At 31.9% G+C, this 26653-nt stretch overlaps 1 protein-coding gene across 4 annotated transcripts in view; it reads left to right on the top strand.

Annotated features, from left to right (window-relative positions):
* Positions 1–24781, top strand: part of LOC141453010 (uncharacterized) — a 39916-nt gene extending 15135 nt beyond the window's left edge. The window contains exons 7-14 of one of the 4 annotated variants that reach the window (XM_074125686.1): positions 7680–7801; positions 14505–15190; positions 16638–16875; positions 16952–17141; positions 17207–17385; positions 19137–19453; positions 19554–19714; positions 24079–24781. In XM_074125686.1, coding sequence (XP_073981787.1) covers positions 7680–7801; positions 14505–15190; positions 16638–16875; positions 16952–17141; positions 17207–17385; positions 19137–19453; positions 19554–19714; positions 24079–24212 — 2027 coding nt within the window. In that variant the 3' untranslated portion in view covers positions 24213–24781. Of the gene's footprint in view, positions 1–7679; positions 7802–14504; positions 15191–16637; positions 16876–16951; positions 17142–17206; positions 17386–19136; positions 19454–19553; positions 19715–24059 lie in introns of all 4 variants that reach the window. The other 3 variants (XM_074125688.1, XM_074125690.1, XM_074125689.1) reach the window with 3 other exon arrangements.
* The last annotated feature ends 1872 nt before the right edge of the window (positions 24782–26653 follow it).

Genomic DNA, 26653 nt, shown 5'->3' with positions numbered 1-26653 from the left:
AAAATTTTCAACCCTTTATATCATCTTCCTTTTTAGATCTGTGCACAAAATAAATATAGTTTATAATTGAGAAAAACAAAGTGTATAAGAGAACAAAATTCCATTTGAATACGTGGTTCACAGTGAGAGATATAGAACGACCATAATTTTACAGAATTTCATGACCCAAAAAATTTTCAACCCTTTATATCATCTTCCTTTTTAGATCTGTGCACAAAATAACTATAGATTATAATTGAGAAAAACAAAGTGTACAAGAGAACAAAATTCCATTTCAATACGTAGTTCACAGTGGAAGATATAGAACGGCCACAATTTTACAGAATTTCATGACCCAAAAAATTTTCAACCCTTTATATCTTCTACCTTTTTAGATCTGTGCACAAAATAACTATAGATTATAATTGAGAAAAACAAAGTGTACAAGAGAACAAAATTCCATATCAATACGGTAGTTCACAGTGAAAGATATAGAACGGCCATAATTTTACAGAATTTCATGACCCAATAAATTTTCAACCCTTTATATCTTCTACCTTTTTAGATCTGTGCCCAAAATAACTATAGTTAATAATTGAGAAAAACAAAGTGTACAAGAGAACAAAATTTCATACGAATACGTGGTTCACAGTGGGAAAAATAGAACGGTCATAATTTTACAGAATTTCATGACCCAAAAAATTTTCAACCCTTTATATCTTCTACCTTTTTAGATCTGTGCCCAAAATAACTATAATTTATTATTGAGAAAAACAAAGTGTACAAGAGAACAAAATTTCATACGAATACGTAGTTCACAGTGGCAAATATAGAATGGTCATAATAGTACAGAATTTCATGACCCAAAAAATTTTCAACTCTTCATATCTTCTACCTTTTTAGATCTGTGCACAAAATAAATATAGTTTATAATTGAGAAAAACAAAGTGTATAAGAGAACAAAATTCTATTTCAATACGTGGTTCACAGTGAGAGATATAGAACGACCACAATTTTACAGTATTTCATGACCCAAAAACTTTTCAACCATTTATATCTTCTACCTTTTTAGATCTGTGCACAAAATAAATATAGTTTATAATTGAGAAAAACAAAGTGTATAAGAGAACAAAATTCCATTTCAATACGTGGTTCACATTGAGAGATATAGAACGACTACAATTTTACAGAATTTCATGACCCAAAAAATTTTCAACCCTTTATATCATCTACCTTTTTAGATCTGTGCACAAAATAACTATAGATTATAATTGAGAAAAACAAAGTGTACAAGAGAACAAAATTCCATATCAATACGTAGTTCACAGTGGAAGATATAGAACGGCCATAATTTTACAGAATTTCATGACCCAATAAATATTCAACCCTTCATATCTTCTACCTTTTTAGATCTGTGCACAAAATAAATATAGTTTATAATTGAGAAAAACAAAGTGTATAAGAGAACAAAATTCTATTTCAATACGTGGTTCACAGTGAGAGATATAGAACGACCACAATTTTACAGTATTTCATGACCCAAACAATTTTCAACCATTTATATCTTCTACCTTTTTAGATCTCTGCACAAAATAAATATAGTTTATAATTGAGAAAAACAAAGTGTATAAGAGAACAAAATTCTATTTCAATACGTGATTCACAGTGGGAGATATAGAACGACCACAATTTTACAGAATTTCATGACCCAAAAAATTTTCAACCCTTTATATCATCTACCTTTTTAGATCTGTGCACAAAATAACTATAGATTATAATTGAGAAAAACAAAGTGTACAAGAGAACAAAATTCCATATCAATACGTGTTTACATTGAGAGATATAGAACGGCCATAATTTTACAGAATTTCATGACCCAACAAATTTTCAACCCTTCATATCTTCTACCTTTTTAGATCTGTTCACAAAATAACTAAGTTTATAATTGACAAAAACAAAGTGTACAAGAGAACAAAATTCCATATCAATACGTGGTTCAGAGTGGAAGATATGGAACAGCTATAATTTTACAGAATTTCATGACCCAAAAAATTTTCAACTCTTTATATCTTCTACCTTTTTAGATCGGTGAACAAAATAATTATAGTTAATAATTGAGAAAAACAAAGTGTACAAGAGAATAAAATTCCATATCAATACGTGATTCATAGTGGGAGATATAGTACGGCCACAATTTTACAGAATTTCATGACCCAAAAAATTTTCAACCCTTTATATCTTCTACCTTTTTAGATCTGTGCACAAAATAACTATAGTTTATAATTGACAAAATCAAATTGTATAAGAGAACAAAATTCCATATCAATACGTGGTTCACAGTGAGAGATTTAGAGCGGCCATAATTTTACACAGTTTCATGACCCAACAAATTTTCAACCCTTTATATCTTCTACCTTTTTAGATCTGTGCACAAAATAACTATAGTTTATAATTGAGAAAAACAAAGTGTACAAGAGAACAAAATTCCATATCAATACGTGGTTCACAGTGGAAGATATAGAACGGCCATAATTTTACAGAATTTCATGACCCAAAAAATTTTCAACCCTTTATATCTTCAACCTTTTTAGATCTGTGCACAAAATAACTATAGATTATAATTGAGAAAAACAAAGTGTACAAGAGAACAAAATTCCATATCAATACGTGGTTCACAGTGGGAAAAATAGAACGGTCATAATTTTACAGAATTTCATGACCCAAAAAATTTTCAACCCTTTATATTTTCTACCTTTTTAGATCTGTGCCCAAAATAACTATAGTTTATTATTGAGAAAAACAAAGTGTACAAGAGAACAAAATTTCATACGAATACGTAGTTCACAGTGGCAAATATAGAATGGTCATAATAGTACAGAATTTCATGACCCAAAAAATTTTCAACTCTTCATATCTTCTACCTTTTTAGATCTGTGCACAAAATAAATATAGTTTATAATTGAGAAAAACAAAGTGTATAAGAGAACAAAATTCTATTTCAATACGTGGTTCACAGTGAGAGATATAGAACGACCACAATTTTACAGTATTTCATGACCCAAACAATTTTCAACCATTTATATCTTCTACCTTTTTAGATCTGTGCACAAAATAAATATAGTTTATAATTGAGAAAAACAAAGTGTATAAGAGAACAAAATTCTATTTCAATACGTGGTTCACAGTGAGAGATATAGAACGACCACAATTTTACAGAATTTCATGACCCAAAAAATTTTCAACCCTTTATATCATCTACCTTTTTAGATCTGTGCACAAAATAACTATAGATTATAATTGAGAAAAACAAAGTGTACAAGAGAACAAAATTCCATATCAATACGTAGTTCACAGTGGAAGATATAGAACGGCCATAATTTTACAGAATTTCATGACCCAATAAATATTCAACCCTTTATTTCTTCTACCTTTTTAGATCTGTGCACAAAATAACGAAGTTTATAATTGAGAAAAACAAAGTGTACAAGACAACAAAATTCCATATCAATACGTGGTTCACAGTGGAAGATATAAAACGGCCATAATTTTACAGAATTTCATGACCCAACAAATTTTCAACCCTTCATATCTTCTACCTTTTTAGATCTGTGCATAAAATAACTATAGTTCATAATTGAGAAAAACAAAGTGTATAAGAGAACAAATTTCCATATCAATACGTGATTCACAGTGGGAGATATAGTACGGCCACAATTTTACAGAATTTCATGACCCAAAAAATTTTCAACCTTTTATATCTTCTACCTTTTTAGATCTGTGCACAAAATAACTATAGTCTATAATTGAGAAAAACAAAGTGTATAAGAGAACAAAATTCCATATCAATACGTGTTTACATTGAGAGATATAGAACGGCCATAATTTTACAGAATTTCATGACCCAACAAATTTTCAACCCTTCATATCTTCTACCTTTTTAGATCTGTTCACAAAATAACTAAGTTTATAATTGACAAAAACAAAGTGTACAAGAGAACAAAATTCCATATCAATACGTGGTTCAGAGTGGAAGATATGGAACAGCCATAATTTTACAGAATTTCATGACCCAAAAAATTTTCAACTCTTTATATCTTCTACCTTTTTAGATCGGTGAACAAAATAATTATAGTTAATAATTGAGAAAAACAAAGTGTACAAGAGAACAAAATTCCATATCAATACGTGATTCATAGTGGGAGATATAGTACGGCCACAATTTTACAGAATTTCATGACCCAAAAAATTTTCAACCCTTTATATCTTCTACCTTTTTAGATCTGTGCACAAAATAACTATAGTTTATAATTGACAAAATCAAATTGTATAAGAGAACAAAATTCCATATCAATACGTGGTTCACAGTGAGAGATTTAGAGCGGCCATAATTTTACACAGTTTCATGACCCAACAAATTTTCAACCCTTTATATCTTCTACCTTTTTAGATCTGTGCACAAAATAACTATAGTTTATAATTGAGAAAAACAAAGTGTACAAGAGAACAAAATTCCATATCAATACGTGGTTCACAGTGGAAGATATAGAACGGCCATAATTTTACAGAATTTCATGACCCAAAAAATTTTCAACCCTTTATATCTTCTACCTTTTTAGATCTGTGCCCAAAATAACTATAGTTTATAATTGAGAAAAACAAAGTTTACAAGAGAACAAAATTCCATATCAATACGTAGTTCACAGTGGAGATATAGAACGGCCATAATTTTACAGAATTTCATGACCCAAAAAATTTTCATCTCTTTATATCAGTGGTTCTTAACCTTTTCATAGACGCGGAACACAATTATATGTATATATTTTTCTCGCGGAACACTAACATTAATTAATTTGAAATTCGGTATTTAGCAAGAACTTAAAATTAAATTCAAATTAAAAAAGTAACAATTATTTGTTTTCGTATCTTTCCTAAGTTTCTAAATTTCAATACATTTAATATTGAAATTTCGCGGAACACCAGTGTTCCGCGGAACTCGGGTTAAGAAGCATTGCTCTAGACGTTTATAGGACCACCTTACACTCACATTTAACCATGTTGGCGACTCACTAGACTTATATAGGGATACCTTACAAGCTCATTTACCCATGTTTACCACCCACTAGACTTATATACGGTCTACCGGAACGTTCTGTCCGTTTTTGGAATAAAACAAAATACATTAAACTTTATTAAATAATATAATTGCCATTATTATTAATGATATCTCGCCAGCGTGAGCGCAATTTATGTATTTCATTTTTGAAAAATGTATTATTTTTTGATGCGAAAAATTGAACCAGTACTTGTTTGATATCAGAATTTTCCAGCGTTTTTCTGCAATTTTTAGACGAGTCTTTAAAGCAGCATTTGGCCTGCCATTATCATGATGCAGTATGTTGTTCTTCCTATTGAACATCGCCGGTTTTTTTTCTTGGACTGCTGTCTTTAAATTATGCATTTGCTAACAATACTTTCCGAATTTAGCTTTTCGTTCGGTTTTAAAAGCTCATAATGTGTAGGTCCTCGAATGTCCCACTATATACACAACATTCTCTTATTCAGAGTGAAATTAGGTTTACAGGTGGAAGGGCTAGGGTTTCCGGGTTCACAATATGTCCTTTTCCTTACGATGTTTTCGTAGGTAATCTACTTTTCATCCCCAGTTATCATCCGGTTCAAGAAGAGCTCGATTTTGACCTCGAACTACGGATTTAACCCCAATAGACTATTTTCAGAGGGGATATCTAAAAAATAAAGTGTACAGTAACCTTAATCCCTTGGCTTCACTCGAAGATCTGGAATATCGAATAGCTCTAGCCTGTCTAGATCTGGTTTGTTCCATTTGAAAAAAAACTTAGATACTGTATCTGTGGAAATTGGGGTTTAAAAAATGGGTCAATTACTGAAAAAAACTAAATTTGATTAAATACGTGTTTTCTATTTTTTTGAAATTTCCCGCTGTTTAAAAAAAAGTGGGTGGAACACATAACTCTGGTCACCCTGTTCATAAGTCTATTGAGTCGCCAACTAGGTTAAATGTGAGTGTAAGGTAGTCCTATCTAAGTATAGTGATTGGTAAACATGGTTAAATGTGAGTGTAAGGTGGTCCTATCTAAGTCTAGTGAGTGGTAAACATGGTTAAATGTGAGTGTAAGGTGGTCCTAACTAAGTATAGTGAGTGGTAAACATGGTTAAATGTGAGTGTAAGGTAGTCCTAAGTCTAGTGAGTGGTAAACATGGTTAAATGTGAGTGTAAGTCTTGAGAGTCACCAACATGGTATAGATGAGACACCAGACTGGTAGAATGAAGGTGCCAAGTTTGGGAAAGGTGATAATATTGATAGAGAAGAGGCACCAGCTAGGCGGAATAAAGATGCATTGGTCCGATTCTGGTTTAACCGTTGGCAATGTTTGGTTTTAAAAATTTAATCTCTTATATTTTGATTAAATTAAAAAATTTAATCGTCCAAATTGATTAAAACTAAATTTGAAATTTAATTCAATCAATTAAAATTATGATTATTTAATTTTAATTTTAATCTTAATTTTTAGTTATGATTAAAAATTTTAATTGATTAAATTCCGATTAAATTAAAAGTGAATTTAATTTTAATCAACTAAGTTTGGCGGATTAAATTTTTTAATTTTAATCATGATTAAAATTAAATTTCGGTTTAATTCAATTGTTTTTTAATTGATTAAATTTTTGCCCAACTCTGCTATGTTCCTACACCTGTCATGAAGAAACCAGAAGCTACTACGGAATCATTCGATCGTATTTACGTTTGTGAGTTTTTAAAATTTCTCCAATCCAAAACAAAAGGCGTGGCATGCTAAGTAAAGGGATTGTTTATCATTTGTCGTAACTTTGAGTAATAAATATATAGATAACTTTGACAATAACTTACGGTCGTTCACACAAGGCTAATCAAACTCAAGATCTCATCGGATCATTTGGCGGGAAACAACTTAACCACCCTCCGTACAGACCCGATCTAGCGCTAGTGACTATCATCTTTTTTTGCATTTGAAGATGCACCTGGGGTGGTCAGCGCCATGACGACGACGATGATTTGGTCAAAACGACCTTTCTGCAGTGGTTGTCAGTTCAGGCGGCAGACTTCTATAAGGGTTCAAAAGCTGGTTGTACGATACGATAAGTGCCTTAATAGTAGTGGCAATTATTTAGAAAAGTAGATTAAGGTACAGGCTTTCATGTAAAAATAAAATTGTTAGGAAAGGTATCCTTGTTCTCTTTTATTTCAAAATGTCACTGAGAAACACGCCTCGTATTAAAAAATAATAATGAATAAAAAGTAGCTGTGCAATGTAAGTCCTTTTGTATTTCTCCATTATTGTGATATGAAGAAATGAAAAGAAAATTGTTGAAAAAAAAGGAATCTAAGAAACTTTTATGAGTACCGTAGAAAGGAAGATTCCGAAATTTTTGTCAAGAGCAAAAACTAGGAAACTGGAAATGTAATAGATGGGCGGAGACGGTTGGGGCAGGTTGATCTAATTCTAATCCTATTAGACCAATAAAAATGTTTTAAGCAAATCGAAACATGAAAAATTGGTCATTTATAAACTTACGAGTATTTTAGAAAGAGAGTGTGATTGATACAAGAATTTGATTGAGCCTTTTATTCTAAATGAAATCAAATTTTGAAGTCCAGTTAGCATGTTCTTCATTTTTTTAGAGCAAGATCTTGAGACTAAAAAAGCCAAAGTGGGTATTCGGGTCTCAGATAAAAGTTTACCTTACGTTGTACCTATAGAGAAATGCAGACAGGTACCAAGGCCTGTCATTGAAGCTGTACAGGTAAATATTTTGTTTAATTCAATAATAATTAACCTCCTATTACAATTTATCTTAAATTTATCGTATAAGAGTTCCAAAAAGAAAAATTTTGCATGCAAGAGGAAGAGTATATGTACAAGTGCCGGTTGGTAAAGTATAGCTATTATTTCTTCTTCCCTTCCAGAATAAGGGTTTACCTAGGGCTTCACACCTGACAGTGGCATTATAGAATTTTAACGTTATTAAAGTGCCTGATCTGAATTGTAATTTTACCCCTATTGTTGCCTCCCACTGTTGCCCACCATCTTTTTCACATATTGTACAACAATTTTAGTTTTAGTAAAAATGGAACCAAGTGATAATTATTCATATCCCTATTTCGTAAATATATTGGTAAGTTTAGAGTGTAATGCGACTCTAATCCATCGACTTGCCTCGATGCAAACATGGATCTGCAATATTGCCTGCCACATAGCAAAAGTGCTGAGCGAAGGTACCTATATGTTTGAGGAATTATCTCACACTTTTGCACCGATCGTCTTCATCGTGGCTGCGGTTTGTATGGACAGTCGTTTGGCCCCACATTAGTTTGTAAATGAGGTAGGGGTTATTTGTGGACTATTGTATTTTATTTTTTTTATATAATTATTCAAAAAGATATTACTAGAGTGTAAAATAACTGTAAGTTTTCCCTGTAGTTATAATATATCCACTTATAATTTTGTGTCCTAGATGGTGTTCACATAACTGTGTCTTATGTAATTAAATTATTAACAATCCATTACTTAAGTATGGCTGTTTGAAATAATAATTCTGAATTGCCGGTGATTTTATCACCTTGCTTCTCCTTTAAAATAAGGACATATTTTTCCGAAAAACTCCTCTCAGTGTCAACATTTCCTTTTACTATAAAAAATTAAGGAAGCCTCCATGAAAAAACGAATTATCTTGTGTAGGTGAAATTATATCAACCTAAATGTGGTGCACGGTTATTTTTTTTTTAATTTTTATTAATTTTTTAATTAATTTATTTATTTTTTGTGAAGAGTGTTATTAACTTTTTACCGGTTTTATGGGTTTATGAAATAACGTAGACAACAAAAATAAGTTAGTGACACACCCTTCAGCTTTTGTTGTTTGATCTGGTTTTTGCACAATGAAGGAAAAATGACCTTCATTGATCGCAGATGTTACTATGAACACGATTTGCAGCTATCATTACTTCGAAAGAAATATGGTCATCCATATCCTGAAAAATAGTAAATTGAAGTTTTTGTCCAAATCGCAACTTATTGTAAAGGATTCTCAATGAGGACGTAGTGTTGCCTAAGAGAATGATGCTTCAAGTGATTTCAACGACTCCATCTCCCGACTACTACCGCCACATGCCCAGTCATGTCTTATGACATGCGATTTGAAGGAGAAATAAATATCTCTTTCGTAAAATATATTCTTAAAAAGGCTCTTCGCTTATTTATTTGCAAATTTCAAGATTATTCATTAGCCATTACAATAAAATGGTTATGAGCTATCCAAACATTAAAAAATAACTAAGTGAATTAAGAACTGCAGTAAAGAGAAATATTTCAGCGGATTTCAACTCTAGCTATTGCGAGGCCTTCATAGTGGCGAGGTAGCTTGATATGCCAGCTAGAACCTCTGTCCAAAGGCCCAATGGATATTTTCTTCTTCATGTATCAGATTCCGCTTCGAGTATTAAATCTTCATTGGCCAACTTAGCTAAATTGGGCCGAACATCGGTAAAAAAAGGAACCTTCAGTAGCAGCTACAATTTTGTGTACACCAGTGTAGTAAGACAAAAGGAGTAATACTTAAATTCATCTAATAATAAAATCTGAAGAATGTGAAATTGAATATTGAAAAAATCCTCCACATATGTTTAGTTTTTACAGAATCTACATTATTCTAATAATAATGCAACAAGGAGGAACAAGATGGCTGCATTTTGAATTGACATAGATACCATCCCCTAATTCAACGGTACCCAGGTAATGGACTCTGATCATTTTTCTGGATTTTAAATGTTTTGGCAAAAATAAATTATTATATAGCTTTAAATAGTGAACTAACTTTCTTTTAATCTGTTAATCGTTCAAACTGTTTTAATTTTTATTGTAAAACTGAAATGATAATGATTATTGTCAGTTGCGGAAATGTTCGTGAAGTGCCTGAGTCCTATTTTATTTAAACTCTCATAAGCGAATTTCATCTCGGGTAAAAAAATGTTCTGACAAAAACAGTTTGGAGAAAAGTTGAACATTATCAACTTTTTTTTTTTATTGTAAGGTAAATTATTAATATATCGAACGATTATTGTATGAAGAATTGCTCAATTTGAACGAAATTGATTGTATCAAATTTAGTTGTTCGTATAAATATTACAAAATTCTTCTTTATGTAATTAAAGCATTTTGCTTCCTATAAGGTTGTAAAACATATTGCTTTTGCATTTATATTGGTTTTGGGAGAAATGGAATAAAAGGTTATGATCTGTTGGCAAACAATGATTAAGGTTTGCTTTTTATACATGGATGCTCTTTATTATTACAAACTAAATTAATATTTTTATACATGCATCACTTAAATCAAATAAAAGAAAGTATAGGATAGTACTTTCCCGGAAGTTGTATAAGTGTAAGAGCAATTGGTGTCTACAATTATTGGAACTTGACTAATCTTAAGCAAGTTTCTTAGTAAGTGCTCTTACTTTCAATAACAATGACTCTCTTATTTTGATTAAGAGACTTAAGGAAAATTATTTATTATGTACTCCCATAATCCTACGCTTATTAAAATATTTCAGTAATTTGAAAAGCAAATAATTTTTAGTCAAAAAATTGATCAAACTTGAGCAAGATTTTGGTTCTTAAAAGAGAATTTCCTTGTAAGACGGCTCATACTTTTTTTTTAATGAATATTATGGTTTTTCTTCATTCTGACCAGTTGCAAATTTCTATCATCTTCAGAGGTTGATTATTTCATAAAGATTAACCCCTCATAAACATATTTAATTGATTTTCCTACAAACACTTTTCTATTAATTTTTTTACATTGCGCGCAATCAACCAATTTCCGAAAGTCAGAACGAGAATTTCGCAAGAGCACTCTCTGAAAATCATGAAATCCAAAGCAGCTAGAATAAAAGAAAAAATTACGGTTAGAATCTTTAATATTGACCAGCATTGCAGATCTTCTGTGTCTACATTTTTAAATCAACTATATGGTTGCTGACAGCAATAGTCAAACTATTCTTTTATTGGTCTGAAAATTCTTTAAAGTGTCCCTGTAGTTTCTACAGATGATAATTCTTGACTGTATGGTACTAATAGCAACTATATATAATAACCTATTTTATAATAATAAGGGGCAAATGTTTCTAAACATATAGGCAATTTAACTGAACACTTTTAGGTGCTAATATAATATTAAGAGTGCAATTTGTTCCTATCTGTCTCCTGTCTACACTAAATGAAATTTTTAACCTCTGACCGAACGCATTTTAAGATATCTGCATTTGAAATGTAAATTAATTTTAGTATTACTCTATAAAATTGTATATCCTGTGACAACCCTTTTCTAATAATGGTCATTAGAAATGGGGAAAGATTCACTTCTTGCAATATCCTTTTCTGGTTGTTACTTAATTCATACCACTTTTACTTTAAAAAACTATGAAAAATATTATGATTTTATACTTGATTTGTTTGTGGTGGAACAGAACTTCTGGATAAAATCTACTTGATGAGACTGGGAACATTCTAATTTTGTATTATGAAATTAATACTTTTTTTCTGCACTCTTAAAGTAATATAGATAACATTATGTCCACCTGAAGTTGGAAGTATTGGTTGCGAGGTTATGAAATTGATAATGGAAGATCAATTTCTCTTCTGGAAATTAATGTAAATTAATTTTGTATTGGTGTCTTATGTCTGTGGGCAAATCTGTGACTCTGTGTATTTGTAATAAGCAGAGCTGTGATAAAATCAAATTTTTGAACATTAATCTAAACATCTACATCTATTGTAATAGCTTGTAACTTTAAAAAAGATACATGCTACAGGCAAATTGTAAATATTTTGGCATTTTTGTTTGCAAGCAATCAGTGATTTCTCTATCAAAAAGCATTGCTTGATGTTGATAATATCAACTACTTTAATCCATTGGCAACATTTTATTTTATCTAGAAAGAAATTTTAAACATAATAATTCTTGTTCTTTCGGCAGTTAGTTACCTGTTTGGTTTTAGCAAATCTTTGGTTTATCGTATAAAATCCTTTATTGAAAAAAGTGGACATATTTTCCCATTTATCATTTATTTTGAATCTCTTAAAAGGACCACATTTTGTTCTTTAATTTTTTTTTAGATTGCTAAGCCAAGTTAAATTTACCGCATACTGAAGACAATATGAAATTAATTATTGTTATAGTGCAAAAGTAAAGAATGGTAATGGCCAATATTTCAGGCGGGACTTAATGTCTAGCTACCATTTAGGTGACATGAGAAAAGAGGACGGAAAATTTAACTTGATATTAACATGTTTTCTAACAAACAAAAAAAAAAAAGGAGTGCTACTGTGGGAATCAAATTGGGGGGCGTCTTCTACTTAAGGAGTTCAGGCTTCATAACCACTTCACCAACACTCCCCCCTGTTGTAGTGTATTACCTTAAAACATTTTTAAAAAAGTCTGTCCATTAAATATTTTATATCAATTCCTGTTTAAGTATAAAAGTCAGTAAATTCAGTCAGAAACAAAAGTATCATATGGATTTAAACTAGTGGTTGGTCAGTTGTATTAAGATTGACCATCAAAACCGCGAAAAAACATACTGATGAAAAATACTCAATTTAGACAATTTTTGCCTTTCTCTGTAAAAGGTTCATTTCTTAAATAAAGAGCATGTCCACGTTTGTATGAGTATTTTTTTTGCAACAATGGTGATGTAATAGGTTTCGAGAAAAACATTGCCAAAAATAGGGAAAATGCCTTTTAGTGACCTAACGCCGCCCTTACTGCAATACTTAAAGGGGGGAGTTAGCCCCACGTTTGTGAAGCTTCCTCTGACACTACTTGTAATAACCTAAAGGTTATTAAGTGAAGCTAGTCTTTAGTTCGAAAGGCTTGCTATTAATATTAATACAAACAAATTATAATGCATGATGTCGGCAATAATCCTTTTTCCTCTTGTAATACTCGATTAAATGTTTTTCATTCTAAAAATAGTGTAACCACTTTTCTCGAACTCTGAATTTTTATTGCTCTATCTACGATGCCTCCTTGTAGGCAGTTACATAATGAGTACATTTCTCAAAAACCACAATTAGTAATCACTTCTCAAAAGGAAAGGTGTGGTGGTTTGTCGTTAGAGAGAACTCAAAATTCAAAAACTTGAACGTTTTGTGTTCGTGAAAACTAAATGTAAACTCGCCTTTGTTCATTTTGTTTCTGGGGCCTGCAGAAGCTGTTGGACCAAAAGAGGTTAAAATTCAAGTGGAAAAGAAATAAATGTCTGTTTTAGTATATCGCCTTTTGTATAAAAAGGTAGTGACTGCAAAGGTTTAATAACCGAAGATCTTGGATTTTTTCAAAACCTAAATATCCTCCTCCTAGACTATCTGGTGGAGTATGTGAAACTAATTCCTTGGGTACATTAGTCCAGCATGTTGTTTATGAGGGGTTTACTCCTAATGTTTATGGAGGGACTCACAGCATTAACTTTTGCGGTTGCAGAACATCTCATATATAATTTGGATTTTGCAAATCGACATTTTGTTTCATTACATTGCAATTTTATTAATTTTATTGTTTGTTCTAATACATTCTTAGACTGGTAAGTATGTTGTTTATCTAGCAATCTCACCTGATTATTCAAGAGTATTAGTTGTAAATAAAGTCAGTTTATTTTAACGAGTATGAAGAAACTTTTGGTATATGTAGCTTTTGTTTATGACCGAATATGACAGATTTTTTTATAAATAGTGGTTGGCTTTCCACACAAATATCTCAACCTGTTTATTATAGCTCAAGAGACGATGAATTCGTTAGCAAAAGTATTTCTTAATAACTACCACCTATATTTGCAATACCATTTGATTTTTTTCTCTTAAACGTTGACTTAGCACGTCTCCACAAATCAGTGAACCAGATTCCAATGTTTATAGTAAATGATTTTGTTATAAGAATTTCTAATAAAGTTAAAGTCATCGTTTCAATAAATGTGATAGATTTGGTAAGTAATTCTGGTACTCCTCTAAGCTACTGGAGTTATTTTTCTAATGAAGAAGCGTCATAATCTGTGATCATGGGTGTCCGGTTTCTTTTTCAGTGCACTACCAAACTCCTAATAGTGTTCCCTCGTTATATTATTTTCACGCCTATGTTTTTCACTTTATAGTGATTTTCTTATTAATTTATTTTGTTCTCAAATACGCCAGTATACCAGACCAGATGAAAGCAGTTTTTCTTTTATTGTCATGTACGATAATTGAGTTGTTTAAAATAACTATTTTCCTACAATATTTCTTTAATTATTTTAGCATATTTGTTTTAAATAACATTTCTATATTATATAAATAAACATTAAATTCATCATTTTATTCTTTTAATGTTGACCACTTTTTTTAAATTTTTTTTTGTTCATTATTTTTTTGTTTTATTGTTAATCGATGAATGTTTATTCTAAATGACTTGCTTTTAACAGGACTTTATTGATCATTTAGAAGATTATGGATTAAAACCCTATAATCGAGAAACACTTGAGGGAAACATAATGGGAATATTTTGCCAAATGAACACTGCATGCGAGATCATAATGTCCATCCTTATCCCAAAAGAAAAAATCATATATAGAGATTTTACTCAAGTTACTCCTCCACAAGCCGAAGAAGTAGAAAAAATCAGAGAAGATGGTAAAAGTGATAAAGAAACGGAATTCAATAATGAAGAAACAAAAGAGGAAGATGTGAAAAAAGAATCGGATGATGAAAAAAAAACGGAAGAACCGCAAATGGATATTGATGGTAAAAATAGCCCTGAGGAAAAAAATGCAGAATTAAGTGAACAACAGACAGAACATTTTAAAGAGGATATAAAAGAAGAAGGAGAAACTAAAAAGCCAGAAGATCATGATCTTAAGGATAACGAAGATGTGAGAAAGAGTTCAGAAATTGCTGACGACAAGGAAGAAAGTAATGCGAAAGCTCTTCAAGAACTGGAAGATGAAGTTGCTGAAGCAAGGTTACTACAAGAAGAAGATGACGAAGAAATTAACGTCACGACGAAGAACAGTGATCTGAAAGAAATAAAAGCTGGTGTAATAAAATACTTTAACGAGAGAGGAAAAGATTTTGGAATAGTAGCATTCTATTCAAACTGGACATTCTACAGGTAATTTGATCACATTTAGTATCGAAAGATTTACCAATTTTATCAAAAATCTTAAATGAGTAAATAATTTGATTAATAATTAAAGTAATTTTTTTTTTAGTTAAATGGAACATTACGTTCATTTTTATTTATTCACTTACATGTGATTATGTATATTCTTCATTTATTTATTTCCTCGGAGTCAATGAATCTAAAAAATTGGTTTTTACAAATTATTGTTTGCGTCCTTCTTGACTCGACAATGGAAAATTATAAAAAATTCACCGATTTTGACGCGGTTCTACTAACGGACACAACTGTAAAAAAATTTGCTAACCGAAATTACCTTTTACCGAATAGATTTTTTATTTTTGAGATTATATCGAAAACGGCTCTAACGCGTACTTCTTTCAAGCTTTCCTGTTTTTATAGATCTACAGTGAGTAATTAAGCGACAAAAGGTACACAAATCAGCAAGTACACGCTCCTTCCGTTAACACTAAAATATACCTGTGCCCTAAACGTGCAGAACCCTTTAATTCACAACAGGTTTCTATCTTTAAAAAAATAAAAATTATTGGTTCATCAACATTTTAAATAACAAAGATACCCACCATATAAGTTACCTCTCACAGTTATAAAGTGTGCTGCGCGACGGAAACTTGTGAAATTCTCACACCATACGAAAATTATTATTTAATGGGTAAATTTAAATAAAATAAATATCAGCCAATATGAAATTTCTAAAAGTACAATGGATATTTATGTTTTTAATATCTTTTATAAGGATTTATGAAAATTTGTTCAAAAGAAAATGTCAAAATACTAAGAAAGCACCATTTTTAGTAAGAGAAAACAGTTGAAGGATTAGGACAAAAAAAAACATTGATTATAATAAAATACTTAAGGTTTTTACTATTGACTGAAATGTAAGTGAAATTCAGGGAACTTGCTGATAGTGTGCTTTTATCTTTTAAATAAAATAGGGCCCTTTAAACCTTGATTAAACTCAAATTATTTGTTAGAATATTATGTAGCACATCATACATAAATGATTCTTAAAAGGAAGATAGCCCTATTTAAAGAAATTCATTCGATATTTAAAGAAAATCGTTAGAATTATTGACAGTGGTGTATTTTTTAAAAAAAAATTTTAGTTAACTCACACTTCCGATTAGCAGAGGGATTATAAACTTAGTGTCTCCAATTGAAACCTAATCTAAATGTTAAATTGCCACTTTTATATATGCAGGCTACGTTTAAACTAAACTGACAATTTATAAAAACCATTTTTTGTTACATTTTTCTTTTTTTTTTGTACTCAGAATATTTCGAAACGGCCAGTTCCGGTGAAAATGTGAAAAATCTGTTCGAACGCATTTTTTCTACCAGAATAACTTAACACTAATATAATTAAAGAAAGAGCCCTAATTTTTAAAGAAAACGTTTTTATTAAAATTGTTTGCAGTAAACCAAATGAATGGTACGACAGAGCGCCATATTATAACTACATTGTGGGCAAAGTCACGTTGAAGGAGAGTATGAATGGAGTCCAGTTTGATATGAGTCCATATAGGCAATGGAGTCCACGTACTGCAGCCCATTTACAGATTCTTTCCTTAATTGAACGGCTTGCACAGTTCGATACGAACACTGTGGTTGGTATCTGCTCGGAAATGCGTTTCCTTGAGGTTTATTTCGCTAAGGTATGATGAGATATATTATAACTTATCTTCGGTAGTCTACAGTGATCATCTTAAATGTGCACATTTCATTCAACAGAAGTGTAAGGCAGTGGTATCAGTTCACGCATGGAATGCCAAGAGGACAAACGTTAATACGAAATGGGCAATTAAGAGAGGATTTAGGAATATAGAGTTTGTGTCCAGTAAACAAGGAAATTTACAGTTCCTAGAAAAAACGAGCCTTTCTAGGAATGTTCCAAAAGTTGCGGTTGTATGGACTGGAACCAGTAAGTTCTTTTTAGTTTAATTTCATTCGATACTTTGAGTTTACTAATTCCTTTATTTTGTCCAGAGCCTTCTGTAATGAAAAAATTTTATGATGTGGGATGCCGCCAAATCATTCTTGTCACTACCACCCACAGAACCAAATTCCATGATATGGCTAAACATCTTGAATTTGTTGGAAGTCACATGGCTGCTTCGAAGATATTTGGTGTCGATACTCACCCCCATGGACATACTTACACCTTGGTAATTTTGTTTTGAATCAAATTACTAGATATGGAAGGTTTGCTGGTAGGAAGAAGATTTTAAATTTATCATACCAAAAAACAATCTTTGGCGTGCTGCAGGATACGTATCGTTTCTCTAGTCTAACGAAAACTTAATGGCCAATTTCTTTCGGAGTAGTTTTTTTTTTAATTTTTTGATAGTTTTGTTGATTTTGGATAGATAGTACTCCCGATTTAGAGGTAGTCAGTTATATAAGAGTAGTCATATAATCTGGTCAACGTTTTGAATAGACCAAACTACCATTTTTACCTTGAAATGATTATTTTTCATTAAATTTAGTTACGTAATATATACTATAGAAAAAATTGAATATATGCCATATGTAAACATACATATATACAAATCTTTTATCAGTGGATAATTTGTATACATGATTAAAACGTTTGTGTTCGTGAGCGTGTGGTTCTGAATGTACTAGCCATTAAAACGTACTACACTACGCTCTTTAAACAATTTGTATACACTTAACAACTCTAAAAAATAGAATTATATTTATGAACTGGTAGATAACGGATAGAAAAGGAAGAGGCAGTGTATACTTAGGTGGCAGTCAATATCAGGATATTATCTACTAAATACAAAACCCTAACTCTCATTCAATCCTCTTAGTGTTTTATCGTAAACCTACTAAGGCTTATGTATCTTCTGAAATCGTATAAACTTGTGCCGCTGAATTATCTTCGTGTTAAACAAGAGTCAGTAATGCATGCTCAGTGATGAAATACAATGATTCTTTGATATTTTTCTGCTCTTCTTGATGATCTTGAAAGAACGTGCTTTCTTTCCTCTGAAATAGATAAACTAAAGATCAATAAAATTTTGATTAAATTCATACTCAATCTTTAAAATTTCATAAATAATGATAACGGAATTTTTTGTCGACCTTCTTGCCCCTTTCAAACTTGTTAGACAAAGGATTTTTCAGCCATACGGTAGAAATTAATTATAATGACGTTTTACCCATTAATGGGTAAATACAGTAATGAAAATTAACTTGCAATAAATGACATGAAACAATGTATGAAGTTGCTTTTCATTTGCGCGATTTTACCTTCTCCCGGAGAACCTTCCTTACTTTGTCAACTTAATGGTTTCTTGAAGCACTTTTGTTTAGGAAAAGTTGCCGATTATTTTAAAATTATCTCAGTATAAATAAAGGTCCGCTTGTTAGAATTAACGTCAAATTAATTCCAAGGCCGCTCTTAGTCTGGCAGTTTCATTTTTCAACTTTTTAACTTTTTTTTTTCTTTAATTTAAGGCGCGTCAACATCTAAGGTTATTAGCGCCCGGAGCTTTTTCCAGTGCACTGCCGGCCTCCGGACAGTGAGCTGTAAGAAGCTCCTAGGAAGAGAAAATCTAAGGGTCAGCAGCTGGATTCGAACCCGGGACCTCCGCATGGGAGTCCAGTACGCTAACCGCATAGCTAATCCCTTCCATTTTTAATATTTTATTTAAGTAGTTAAAAGCTTAGATAATGTAATCTCTGTTATCTATACAATCATTTCCACTCATCACTGTGGAATTAATATTTTATTCACAGCACATCTACTAGTTTGTCGTCCCTCTACGCCTTCTTGATTAGCTGAAATATTTGCTTGTATCCGCTTTAGTATAATTGTAATAGGTTCATGATAGATGAAACTCCGAAATTAGTGAGAAACAAGCAGTAAGTACGACCGATTAAATAAGCTATTATTTTATATTTTTAGGTGGCTCTTGTAGAAGAAGTGGCAGGAGCGGGAAAAAGAAGGCATTCAGATGGTCCACTTGGTCTTGGAGCAAAAAGAAGGTCATTGCAACCGTTGATGGATGGTCCATCCTCAGTTCGCCGACCGTGGGATAATGGGCCTCCTGCTGTGCCGCCTCAGTCTCAAGGCGACCAGTGGTCAACTGCCATCTCACAAATGACTGGATTCATGCAAAATCAGCTGATCTTTAATGAAATGATGAAACAAGGCATTCAGCAAATGTTTCCAAATAAAGGAAATGATCAGCGAAGTTCTAATAATTGGGGCGATAGTTCTGAGTATGATTTCTTTTTCTTTTTCAAATTTTTTTATTGTCTTTTACTCCAATAAAAAAAAATAAGAAAAATTGAAAAGAATTTAATTTGATATTCCTAATAGCATGCGGAGGCAATCTCGGAGTGGAGATTCACGTTACGGCAACAATGGCGGAGGTTATGGGCAGAGAGGTGCGGGAGGTAGCGGCGGCAGTCGGGCTTCTGCCAGAGACTCTCAGAATTACAAGAGGAAACGCTCTAATATGAGAAATAGTAGAGGTGGAGGTAATTTTAATATAGTTATTTTTAGCTAAGTGTACAGTGCTTAAAGCTAGCTTCTAATCAATAGTGATGAAATTGATTGATTCATGTAACATGGGATTGCGATTTAAAGTGTGCTCCAGTTCCATCTTCGCGATTACAAAAGTCTGAGTTTCATCTAGTGAGTTGTTTATGAATGATTGTATTTTTATTTCTCCTACTATTCAAGAGGGAGAGGAAGAATTTCAATCGTGTCAAATTTTTAATATTATCGTTTGGAGCTTTGCTGAATTTAATTCCAGATGTCTGTATATATATATGTGTGAGAGAAATTTTGTCGCAGAACCAAAAAAAAACAACTCAGAAAGCTCAATAATTTAGAGCTAGCGAGATCTCACTACGGACCTGTAGCAAAAATCAGCAGTGATAAGGAACAGTAGATGTACTCGTATCTCTTTTGAAATTGTTAATTTATTATCACCAAAGAGCAAGGTGGTAGGTTAAACATAAACAGGGAAACTGTATCTTTGTATAATGCCAAATTTAAACATAATCGGGCAAAAATGTAGAGTTATAATTAATAATTTTAGAGCGGCCTTATCCAGTCGCCAATTTGCGCTGGCTGTGGTGAGTCCATTGAAACTGTGCGGCACTTTGTTGAGGAGTGTCCAGTTTATTCTAAAACTAGATTTCTCGTCTTCGGAAGGTTAAATGTTCCCCTACCGGAGATTGTGGCATCTGGTAATCTTAACGAACTTTCTAGGTCAATTCAGTGCACTGGGCGATTGAGTCGCCATGCTCCCTAATGTCCTGTTGCTATTTTTCGCCCAAGAAAAAGGTCGATTGAGGGTTACATTATTTTTTGGGGGAGCAAAATAAGTTATGTAAAAAGTGATAATAGTCTTTCGATGGAGATGAGTACTTTATTAACGACGAAATAGATATTTTTTTTTTCTCCGGCATCTGGCAACCTTTAGCCGGATTTGTTATTTTAAAGCCCCGGCATCTCTCATGAGATGATGGGTGGGCAGGGAACAATGGGCATTTTGGATTTACTGCGTTCCTTCTAATACAATCTACAATAATTCTAGAAAGGCCTCACATGTGGGTGCCAAATTCCTCATTCCAGTCAGATCGTCAAGTTATAGATCTTCGTGACTTCCTAAAGGATCATCTAAGTAAAATTACAAATTATGTAACAATTCATTCTTGAAAATCCGTTCACGCGTTGAAAATTAGGCACGATTGCAATACTTCCTCTTAATAGGACGAGAGCAGGATGATACGTTGAACTTAAATAGGGAAACGGTATTCTCCTTATCCTGTCAAATTTCATCGAAATTGAGCTAAAAATTACTAAGTATTTTTTGTATATATATTTTTTTTTTTTTAGTATTTAAGTCAACATCTGAGCGTCCGGAGCTTTTTTAGTGCACGATCGGCCTCCGTACAGTGTTCTCTCGTTTCAGACCACTGTCCATCACCGGACAGTAAGCTGTAAGAAGCTCCTAAAAAGAGAAAAATATAAGACCCAGCAGCTGCTGGGTTCGAATCCGTGATCTCCGCGTTGGAAATCCTTTATTCGCCAACCACTTAGCTAACCCCCTCCCCCTTAAATCTTTATTAATATTCATTTTAGAAGAGCCTCACTTACCAATTTGGGGGCTAATTTATTCCATACAGAATCTATTTCGTCGTTAATAAAGTACTTATCTCCATCGAAAGACTATTATCACTTTTTACATAACTTATTTTGCTCCCCCAAAAAATAATGTAACCCTCAATCGACCTTTTTCTTGGGCGAAAAATCTCATACGGCAACTCAAAAGACTTCATTAAGTACAAGATTTCAGTAAACTTGCACATTTTATTAAATGTTTCTTCGCCATAGAAATAATGATCTATTTAGGCACAAATGACTTTCCTCTTACTTAGCAAAAAAAATATATTTACAGGGTGTCCCAAGCTATATGGATAACGACTTTTTCTCGGAAACTAAGATAGCTAGCAAAAAAACTAAAAAATACGTGTTCCCTTAGTTTTTTGTTAGAAATCCAAATTTAATTTGTAAATTTTTTTCGGTGCTTCCAGAAGCGAGATACAGGCACCAACTTCATTTTTTCAAATGGGGAGGTGTGGTTGTTATTTAAGAAATAGATTCCTTTATTTTTTTAAAGAAAAATTTATTAGAACGGTTTCTTTCTGTGAGCGATATTTTACAAGTTATGAATGAAAACAAGATAAGTAATTTCAAAATGATAATATTATAACGGGTTTTTGATTGAATAAGAAGAAAAGTACTATTTTATTACTACTGTTGATAATTATAACATTTTTTTTACGTAACTTATTTTAATTTAAGATTGGTGTGTCTTGAGTCCTGTCTTTATATACTGTATGTTTATGTGACTATTTTCAGCTATGATTCATGAAAACATTGTTCAAAGGCAAAAGTACTGAGAAAACTTTAACAACAGAGATGTCAGTTCGGAGGGATGAGAGAAAAAATTGGAAACAAATTGCAATAAAATACATAAGCTTTTTCGAACGTTTCTGCTTGACTAAAATTAATTGAAATCTTTACTACCTGCTGATTTATGTACATTTTGTCGTTAAATTAAGTCTTACACTTTACCGTTTTTGTTTAAGAATTTTGCAACTACAAGTAAAATAGATAAGCGATGATCGGACGTAATATGCCATTTAGAAGTTTGGTATTGTTATTACTTCTCTGGACAGCAGAAGACCGGCATCCATTTGGTTGGAACTTGGTGGAATAGTGTGGGAGGGAATTAAGCGGAATTCGATTAGCGGATTAAAATGTTTAATTTAGTTTAGAATGCAATTTCTAGGTCGGATTCGATGGGAACTTTCTGGTCGTTTATATGTTGAGGTTAGACATGCAAAAAGAAATATTGGCTACGGTGGGGTTGGATTTTGGATTCTAGAGATCGAATGCGATATATTTGCCAGTCCTGTATAATTCCAGTTCGTATAACATTTGAAGGCTGGTAGTGAAGTGTACAGTTGTGTTCTGTTATGCAAAGTACGTTTGGATAGTTAGTCTAAATAGCTTATTCTGTAATGGTGATGTTTGATAAAGTCAACTATGAGAATTCTATGTAAATCGTCTATATTGATGGAATCCCAGATATGGGGCTTATTGATTGTTCGTTGTAAGGGTAATATGACCAATAAAATAAGTAGTGGGAAGGATTTTCTGGTGTAGGCTAAAGACCACATGCTTGAATTTGTTTGATTTGACATATATTCTACACTTCCAGAGCTAGGGTCCCAGAATGTTAAGGTAACTTGGAGGTACATGGCCGGTTGGTAACGGGATCATTGCTGTGGGGAAAGGATGGCCCTGGATGAGTTTCCTTGAGTTTCCATATTAAGCCAGATAGATTAAGATTTCTCTATATTATCACCAACACCCAACAGAAATAAACATAAAATACTCGATACGTTACATAAAAAAACAAAACAAAAGTCCAATGATGTCAGGACTGATAGTTTAGCAATTAATTTCTACTACAAAATTCTTCAAGCCGTAAGTTAACATTGTTCTTAAGGTTTCACAATCTATACAAGATCGTTGGTTGTGAGTTGCAATGATTACGCCAATTTGCTATTCTATTTAGTTCTTCCCTTTTGATTTGCATCACCATCTATCTACCTTTGGTTTTTCTAAATTTATTGTTTCAACCTCACCAAGTTCTGTATTTTCCGATACGTAAATATTACATACATAAATCTGTGACACAGTCACATAGTATAGTTTAAACTATTAAGTTATAGTTTATGCTATTTCATGTACACGCAATAGAACAGCTTTGAAATTTAAAGCCTTCATATTGTTATTGATTTTTTATTTTTCCATTTTTAAAATGTTCATTATTCATTTTATTTTGTTGGTTTATATAGTTAGTAACAGAATTTGTTAAATACTTATCATTCCTTACAATTAATCCATCTATAATAGCACTTTTTTTTTCTTTTTTTTATAATGTTCAACTAAGTGGCAATAATCGTTTTTTCTCTCTCTCTCCGTCCACGACACCTAATTGGTAGTTGGACGTAAAGCCCGCCTGAAAAAATAAGCAATTACTTTACTTTACTTTTACTTTTTAATCGTTTTTTCTCTATTACCGAATAGAGCTACTCCTCAATACCGAAGATTAATTTCTTTAAGATAATGATACCGAAAAGAGAACCATTTGTATCATTATGGGTTTTAAAACCATTAATTTCATAAGAAATAACATTAAATATGGAGACTTTTAAAAATAGATAATTTTGAGCTAAAATATTCCCTTTTCCCGACATGGCACGGTTTTACTAATAATTTTTTGTATTTTACGGTAAGTATAATTCAATATGTTTAGGCCAGAACGATGAGGCGAGAGGAGCTGACAACATACCTTCACTTTTTGACTCATTGTGGAGCGCAGACCCACCAGTAGATGATGACAGAAGAGGCTACAACTCCGGCTCATGGCCTTCGCACTACAATTATTAGTAATTAGATATTATAAACAACAAAAGATGAAAGAGGATTTTTTGTCTCACTATTAGTACAGTTTTATAAACTATCATTACTGTGTTTAATAATTATTAGAAGCATTCCTTCAAAATGTAGAAAAGTAATGCAATTGTATTTTTGTTTAAAAAATTGTTCATTGGACTTGTTTGGTTTCATAAATTACCTTATTGTACTAACTGTTTACGAAATTCACTTACAATTACTACATTAGCCATTAGAAATTGAATTAAAATAAATTTGCACATTTTTATCATCTGTCATCTTTTAATACAAAGTAAGTTTTCATTTTAGTTTTTAGTAGATCTTTTATTATTAACTCACTATCTAGCAAGAAATTATGTAATCATTTGATGAGTATTTCAATTTGACTCAGGATTGTGACTGCAGGTATTTTCTATCAGAGATTGTGCTTTTAGATTTTTAAATATTTCTTAAAAATTGGAAAACAAGTTGCTAAATGTGTGTTTAAATGTGACTTTTTTTTAATTATTATTATGCCATTTTTAGGAAACCGATTGTCAATATTAAATATAATACTGTAATTATTTGTGTTTTACCCTCATTTCACTTTGATACCATCCAATTTCACGCTTATTTATAGTACTTATAAAGAAGTCTATATTTGTTAACTGCAAGGAGCCATCCTAGAACTTGCCAAAGTATAGATCCTGAAGTTGTGGGTGAATCTTAACTGCATACATAATTAAACACTTATACTAAATAAGTGATCTTTCCGCCGATTGAAATATTTACATAAAAAACCCTTATACCGGTAGGACAGTTTTTACAAGTACATTTACCAAATAGCTATTGTAAATATAAACTTAACCAAACAAACACGTTTTCATTTCTATACTCTCCGCATAACCCTACTGTCCACTCCCCTCCTGTTCAATTAATCTCTATACAGAATCTCCTTAACAAAAACTTACAGTTTAAAATGTTAAGTATAAGGGTTGATTAAACGCCAAAATGCACACAAATCAGCAGGTAACCAACATTTCATTCATACTTCATTGATATTATTTAAGTAATTTTACTGCATTAACTTTTTATTAAATTTTTTAGAATTTATTAGATGTCGCAGACCCTTATGCTGGCCACTTCATTTATAATATTTTTTTGTTATAATTATGATAAATCACTTTTATAACATATGTACATGCATGTTAAAGTAGAAAAAGACAAAGTTAGAGTAGGGTACTGTCTTGAATTCGTCTTACCGAAATATTCGTGAGCACAAATAACACACAGTTATAACAAGTAGATTATTCAACAACAATTATTGATTTCTCAATTGTAATTTAATTTAGTCCCCCTAATTTTATTTGTAGTAAAATACTGGAATAATTAGCTGTCCTAAAAATATGCATAACTTATTTATTTTATTAAAGCGAATTTGGGAATTTTATCTTTTATAGAAAAAGAGAAAAAAATTGTCAAAGTTGGGTGTTTTTCAACGTTACGCTTTTTCGTGCAGTTTTTGACGATAAACCCTTATACAACTGTCCTACCGGACAGTTTTAATTACAGTCAATCTACAGTGCTACTTGAACATATATTTTGTAGACGAAAATGGCCAGCATGAGGGTCTGTGACATCTAATAAATTCTAAAAATGTGAAGGAAAAGTTAATGCAGTAAAATTACTTAAATTTTTATAACTAATTATGTTGATATTACTCACCTTTTATTATTATATCAAAAAACTTATAATAAATGAAATGGCCAGCATAAGGGTCTGCGACATCTAATAAATTCTAAAAAATTTAATAAAAAGTTAATGCAGTAAAATTACTTAAATAATATCAATGAAGTATGAATGAAATGTTGGTTACCTGCTGATTTGTGTGCATTTTGGCGTTTAATCAACCCTTATACTTAACATTTTAAACTGTAAGTTTTTGTTAAGGAGATTTTTGTACCTTTTGGATAGATTTATTTATAGTTTTATAGAGGGTTGCAAACAATAACATATTTACACAGCATAAACATTTATGAATATATCCTCCCTCTCCTGGCTCTGCGTATAGTTAGCCTTTAGATCCTGAAACATAAGTAACTCCGACGGACCCCTCATCCTTTCTCACCTGGGCTTGGGACCGGCTTGGCGGACTTGGTCCGTCAGTTAGTTTAGTAACATATAAAAAATAAAACTACAACGCATATATAATATAATAAAGTAAGAGCAGACCATCGCTTTACTGTTATGCAGGGGAGCCCTAACCCTTTCATCCTCCCAAATTTTATCAATTCGAGCTAAGATTTACAGTTATCAGTAATAATAATATTGGAGGGGGTCTTACATACATTGGGCGAACTCCCCTACCAAATGTGCACAGCATCGAGACCTCTAAAATGCAAATCTACATAAAATTTTGAATAATATGACACTTCATTCATGAAAATCGGTTCACG

This window comes from Rhodnius prolixus, unplaced genomic scaffold, assembly GCF_049639745.1.
Source record: "Rhodnius prolixus isolate KJV_2025 unplaced genomic scaffold, Rpr scaffold_3, whole genome shotgun sequence".
Classification (NCBI taxonomy): domain Eukaryota; kingdom Metazoa; phylum Arthropoda; class Insecta; order Hemiptera; family Reduviidae; genus Rhodnius; species Rhodnius prolixus.
This window is presented reverse-complemented; position numbering and strand designations above follow the sequence as displayed.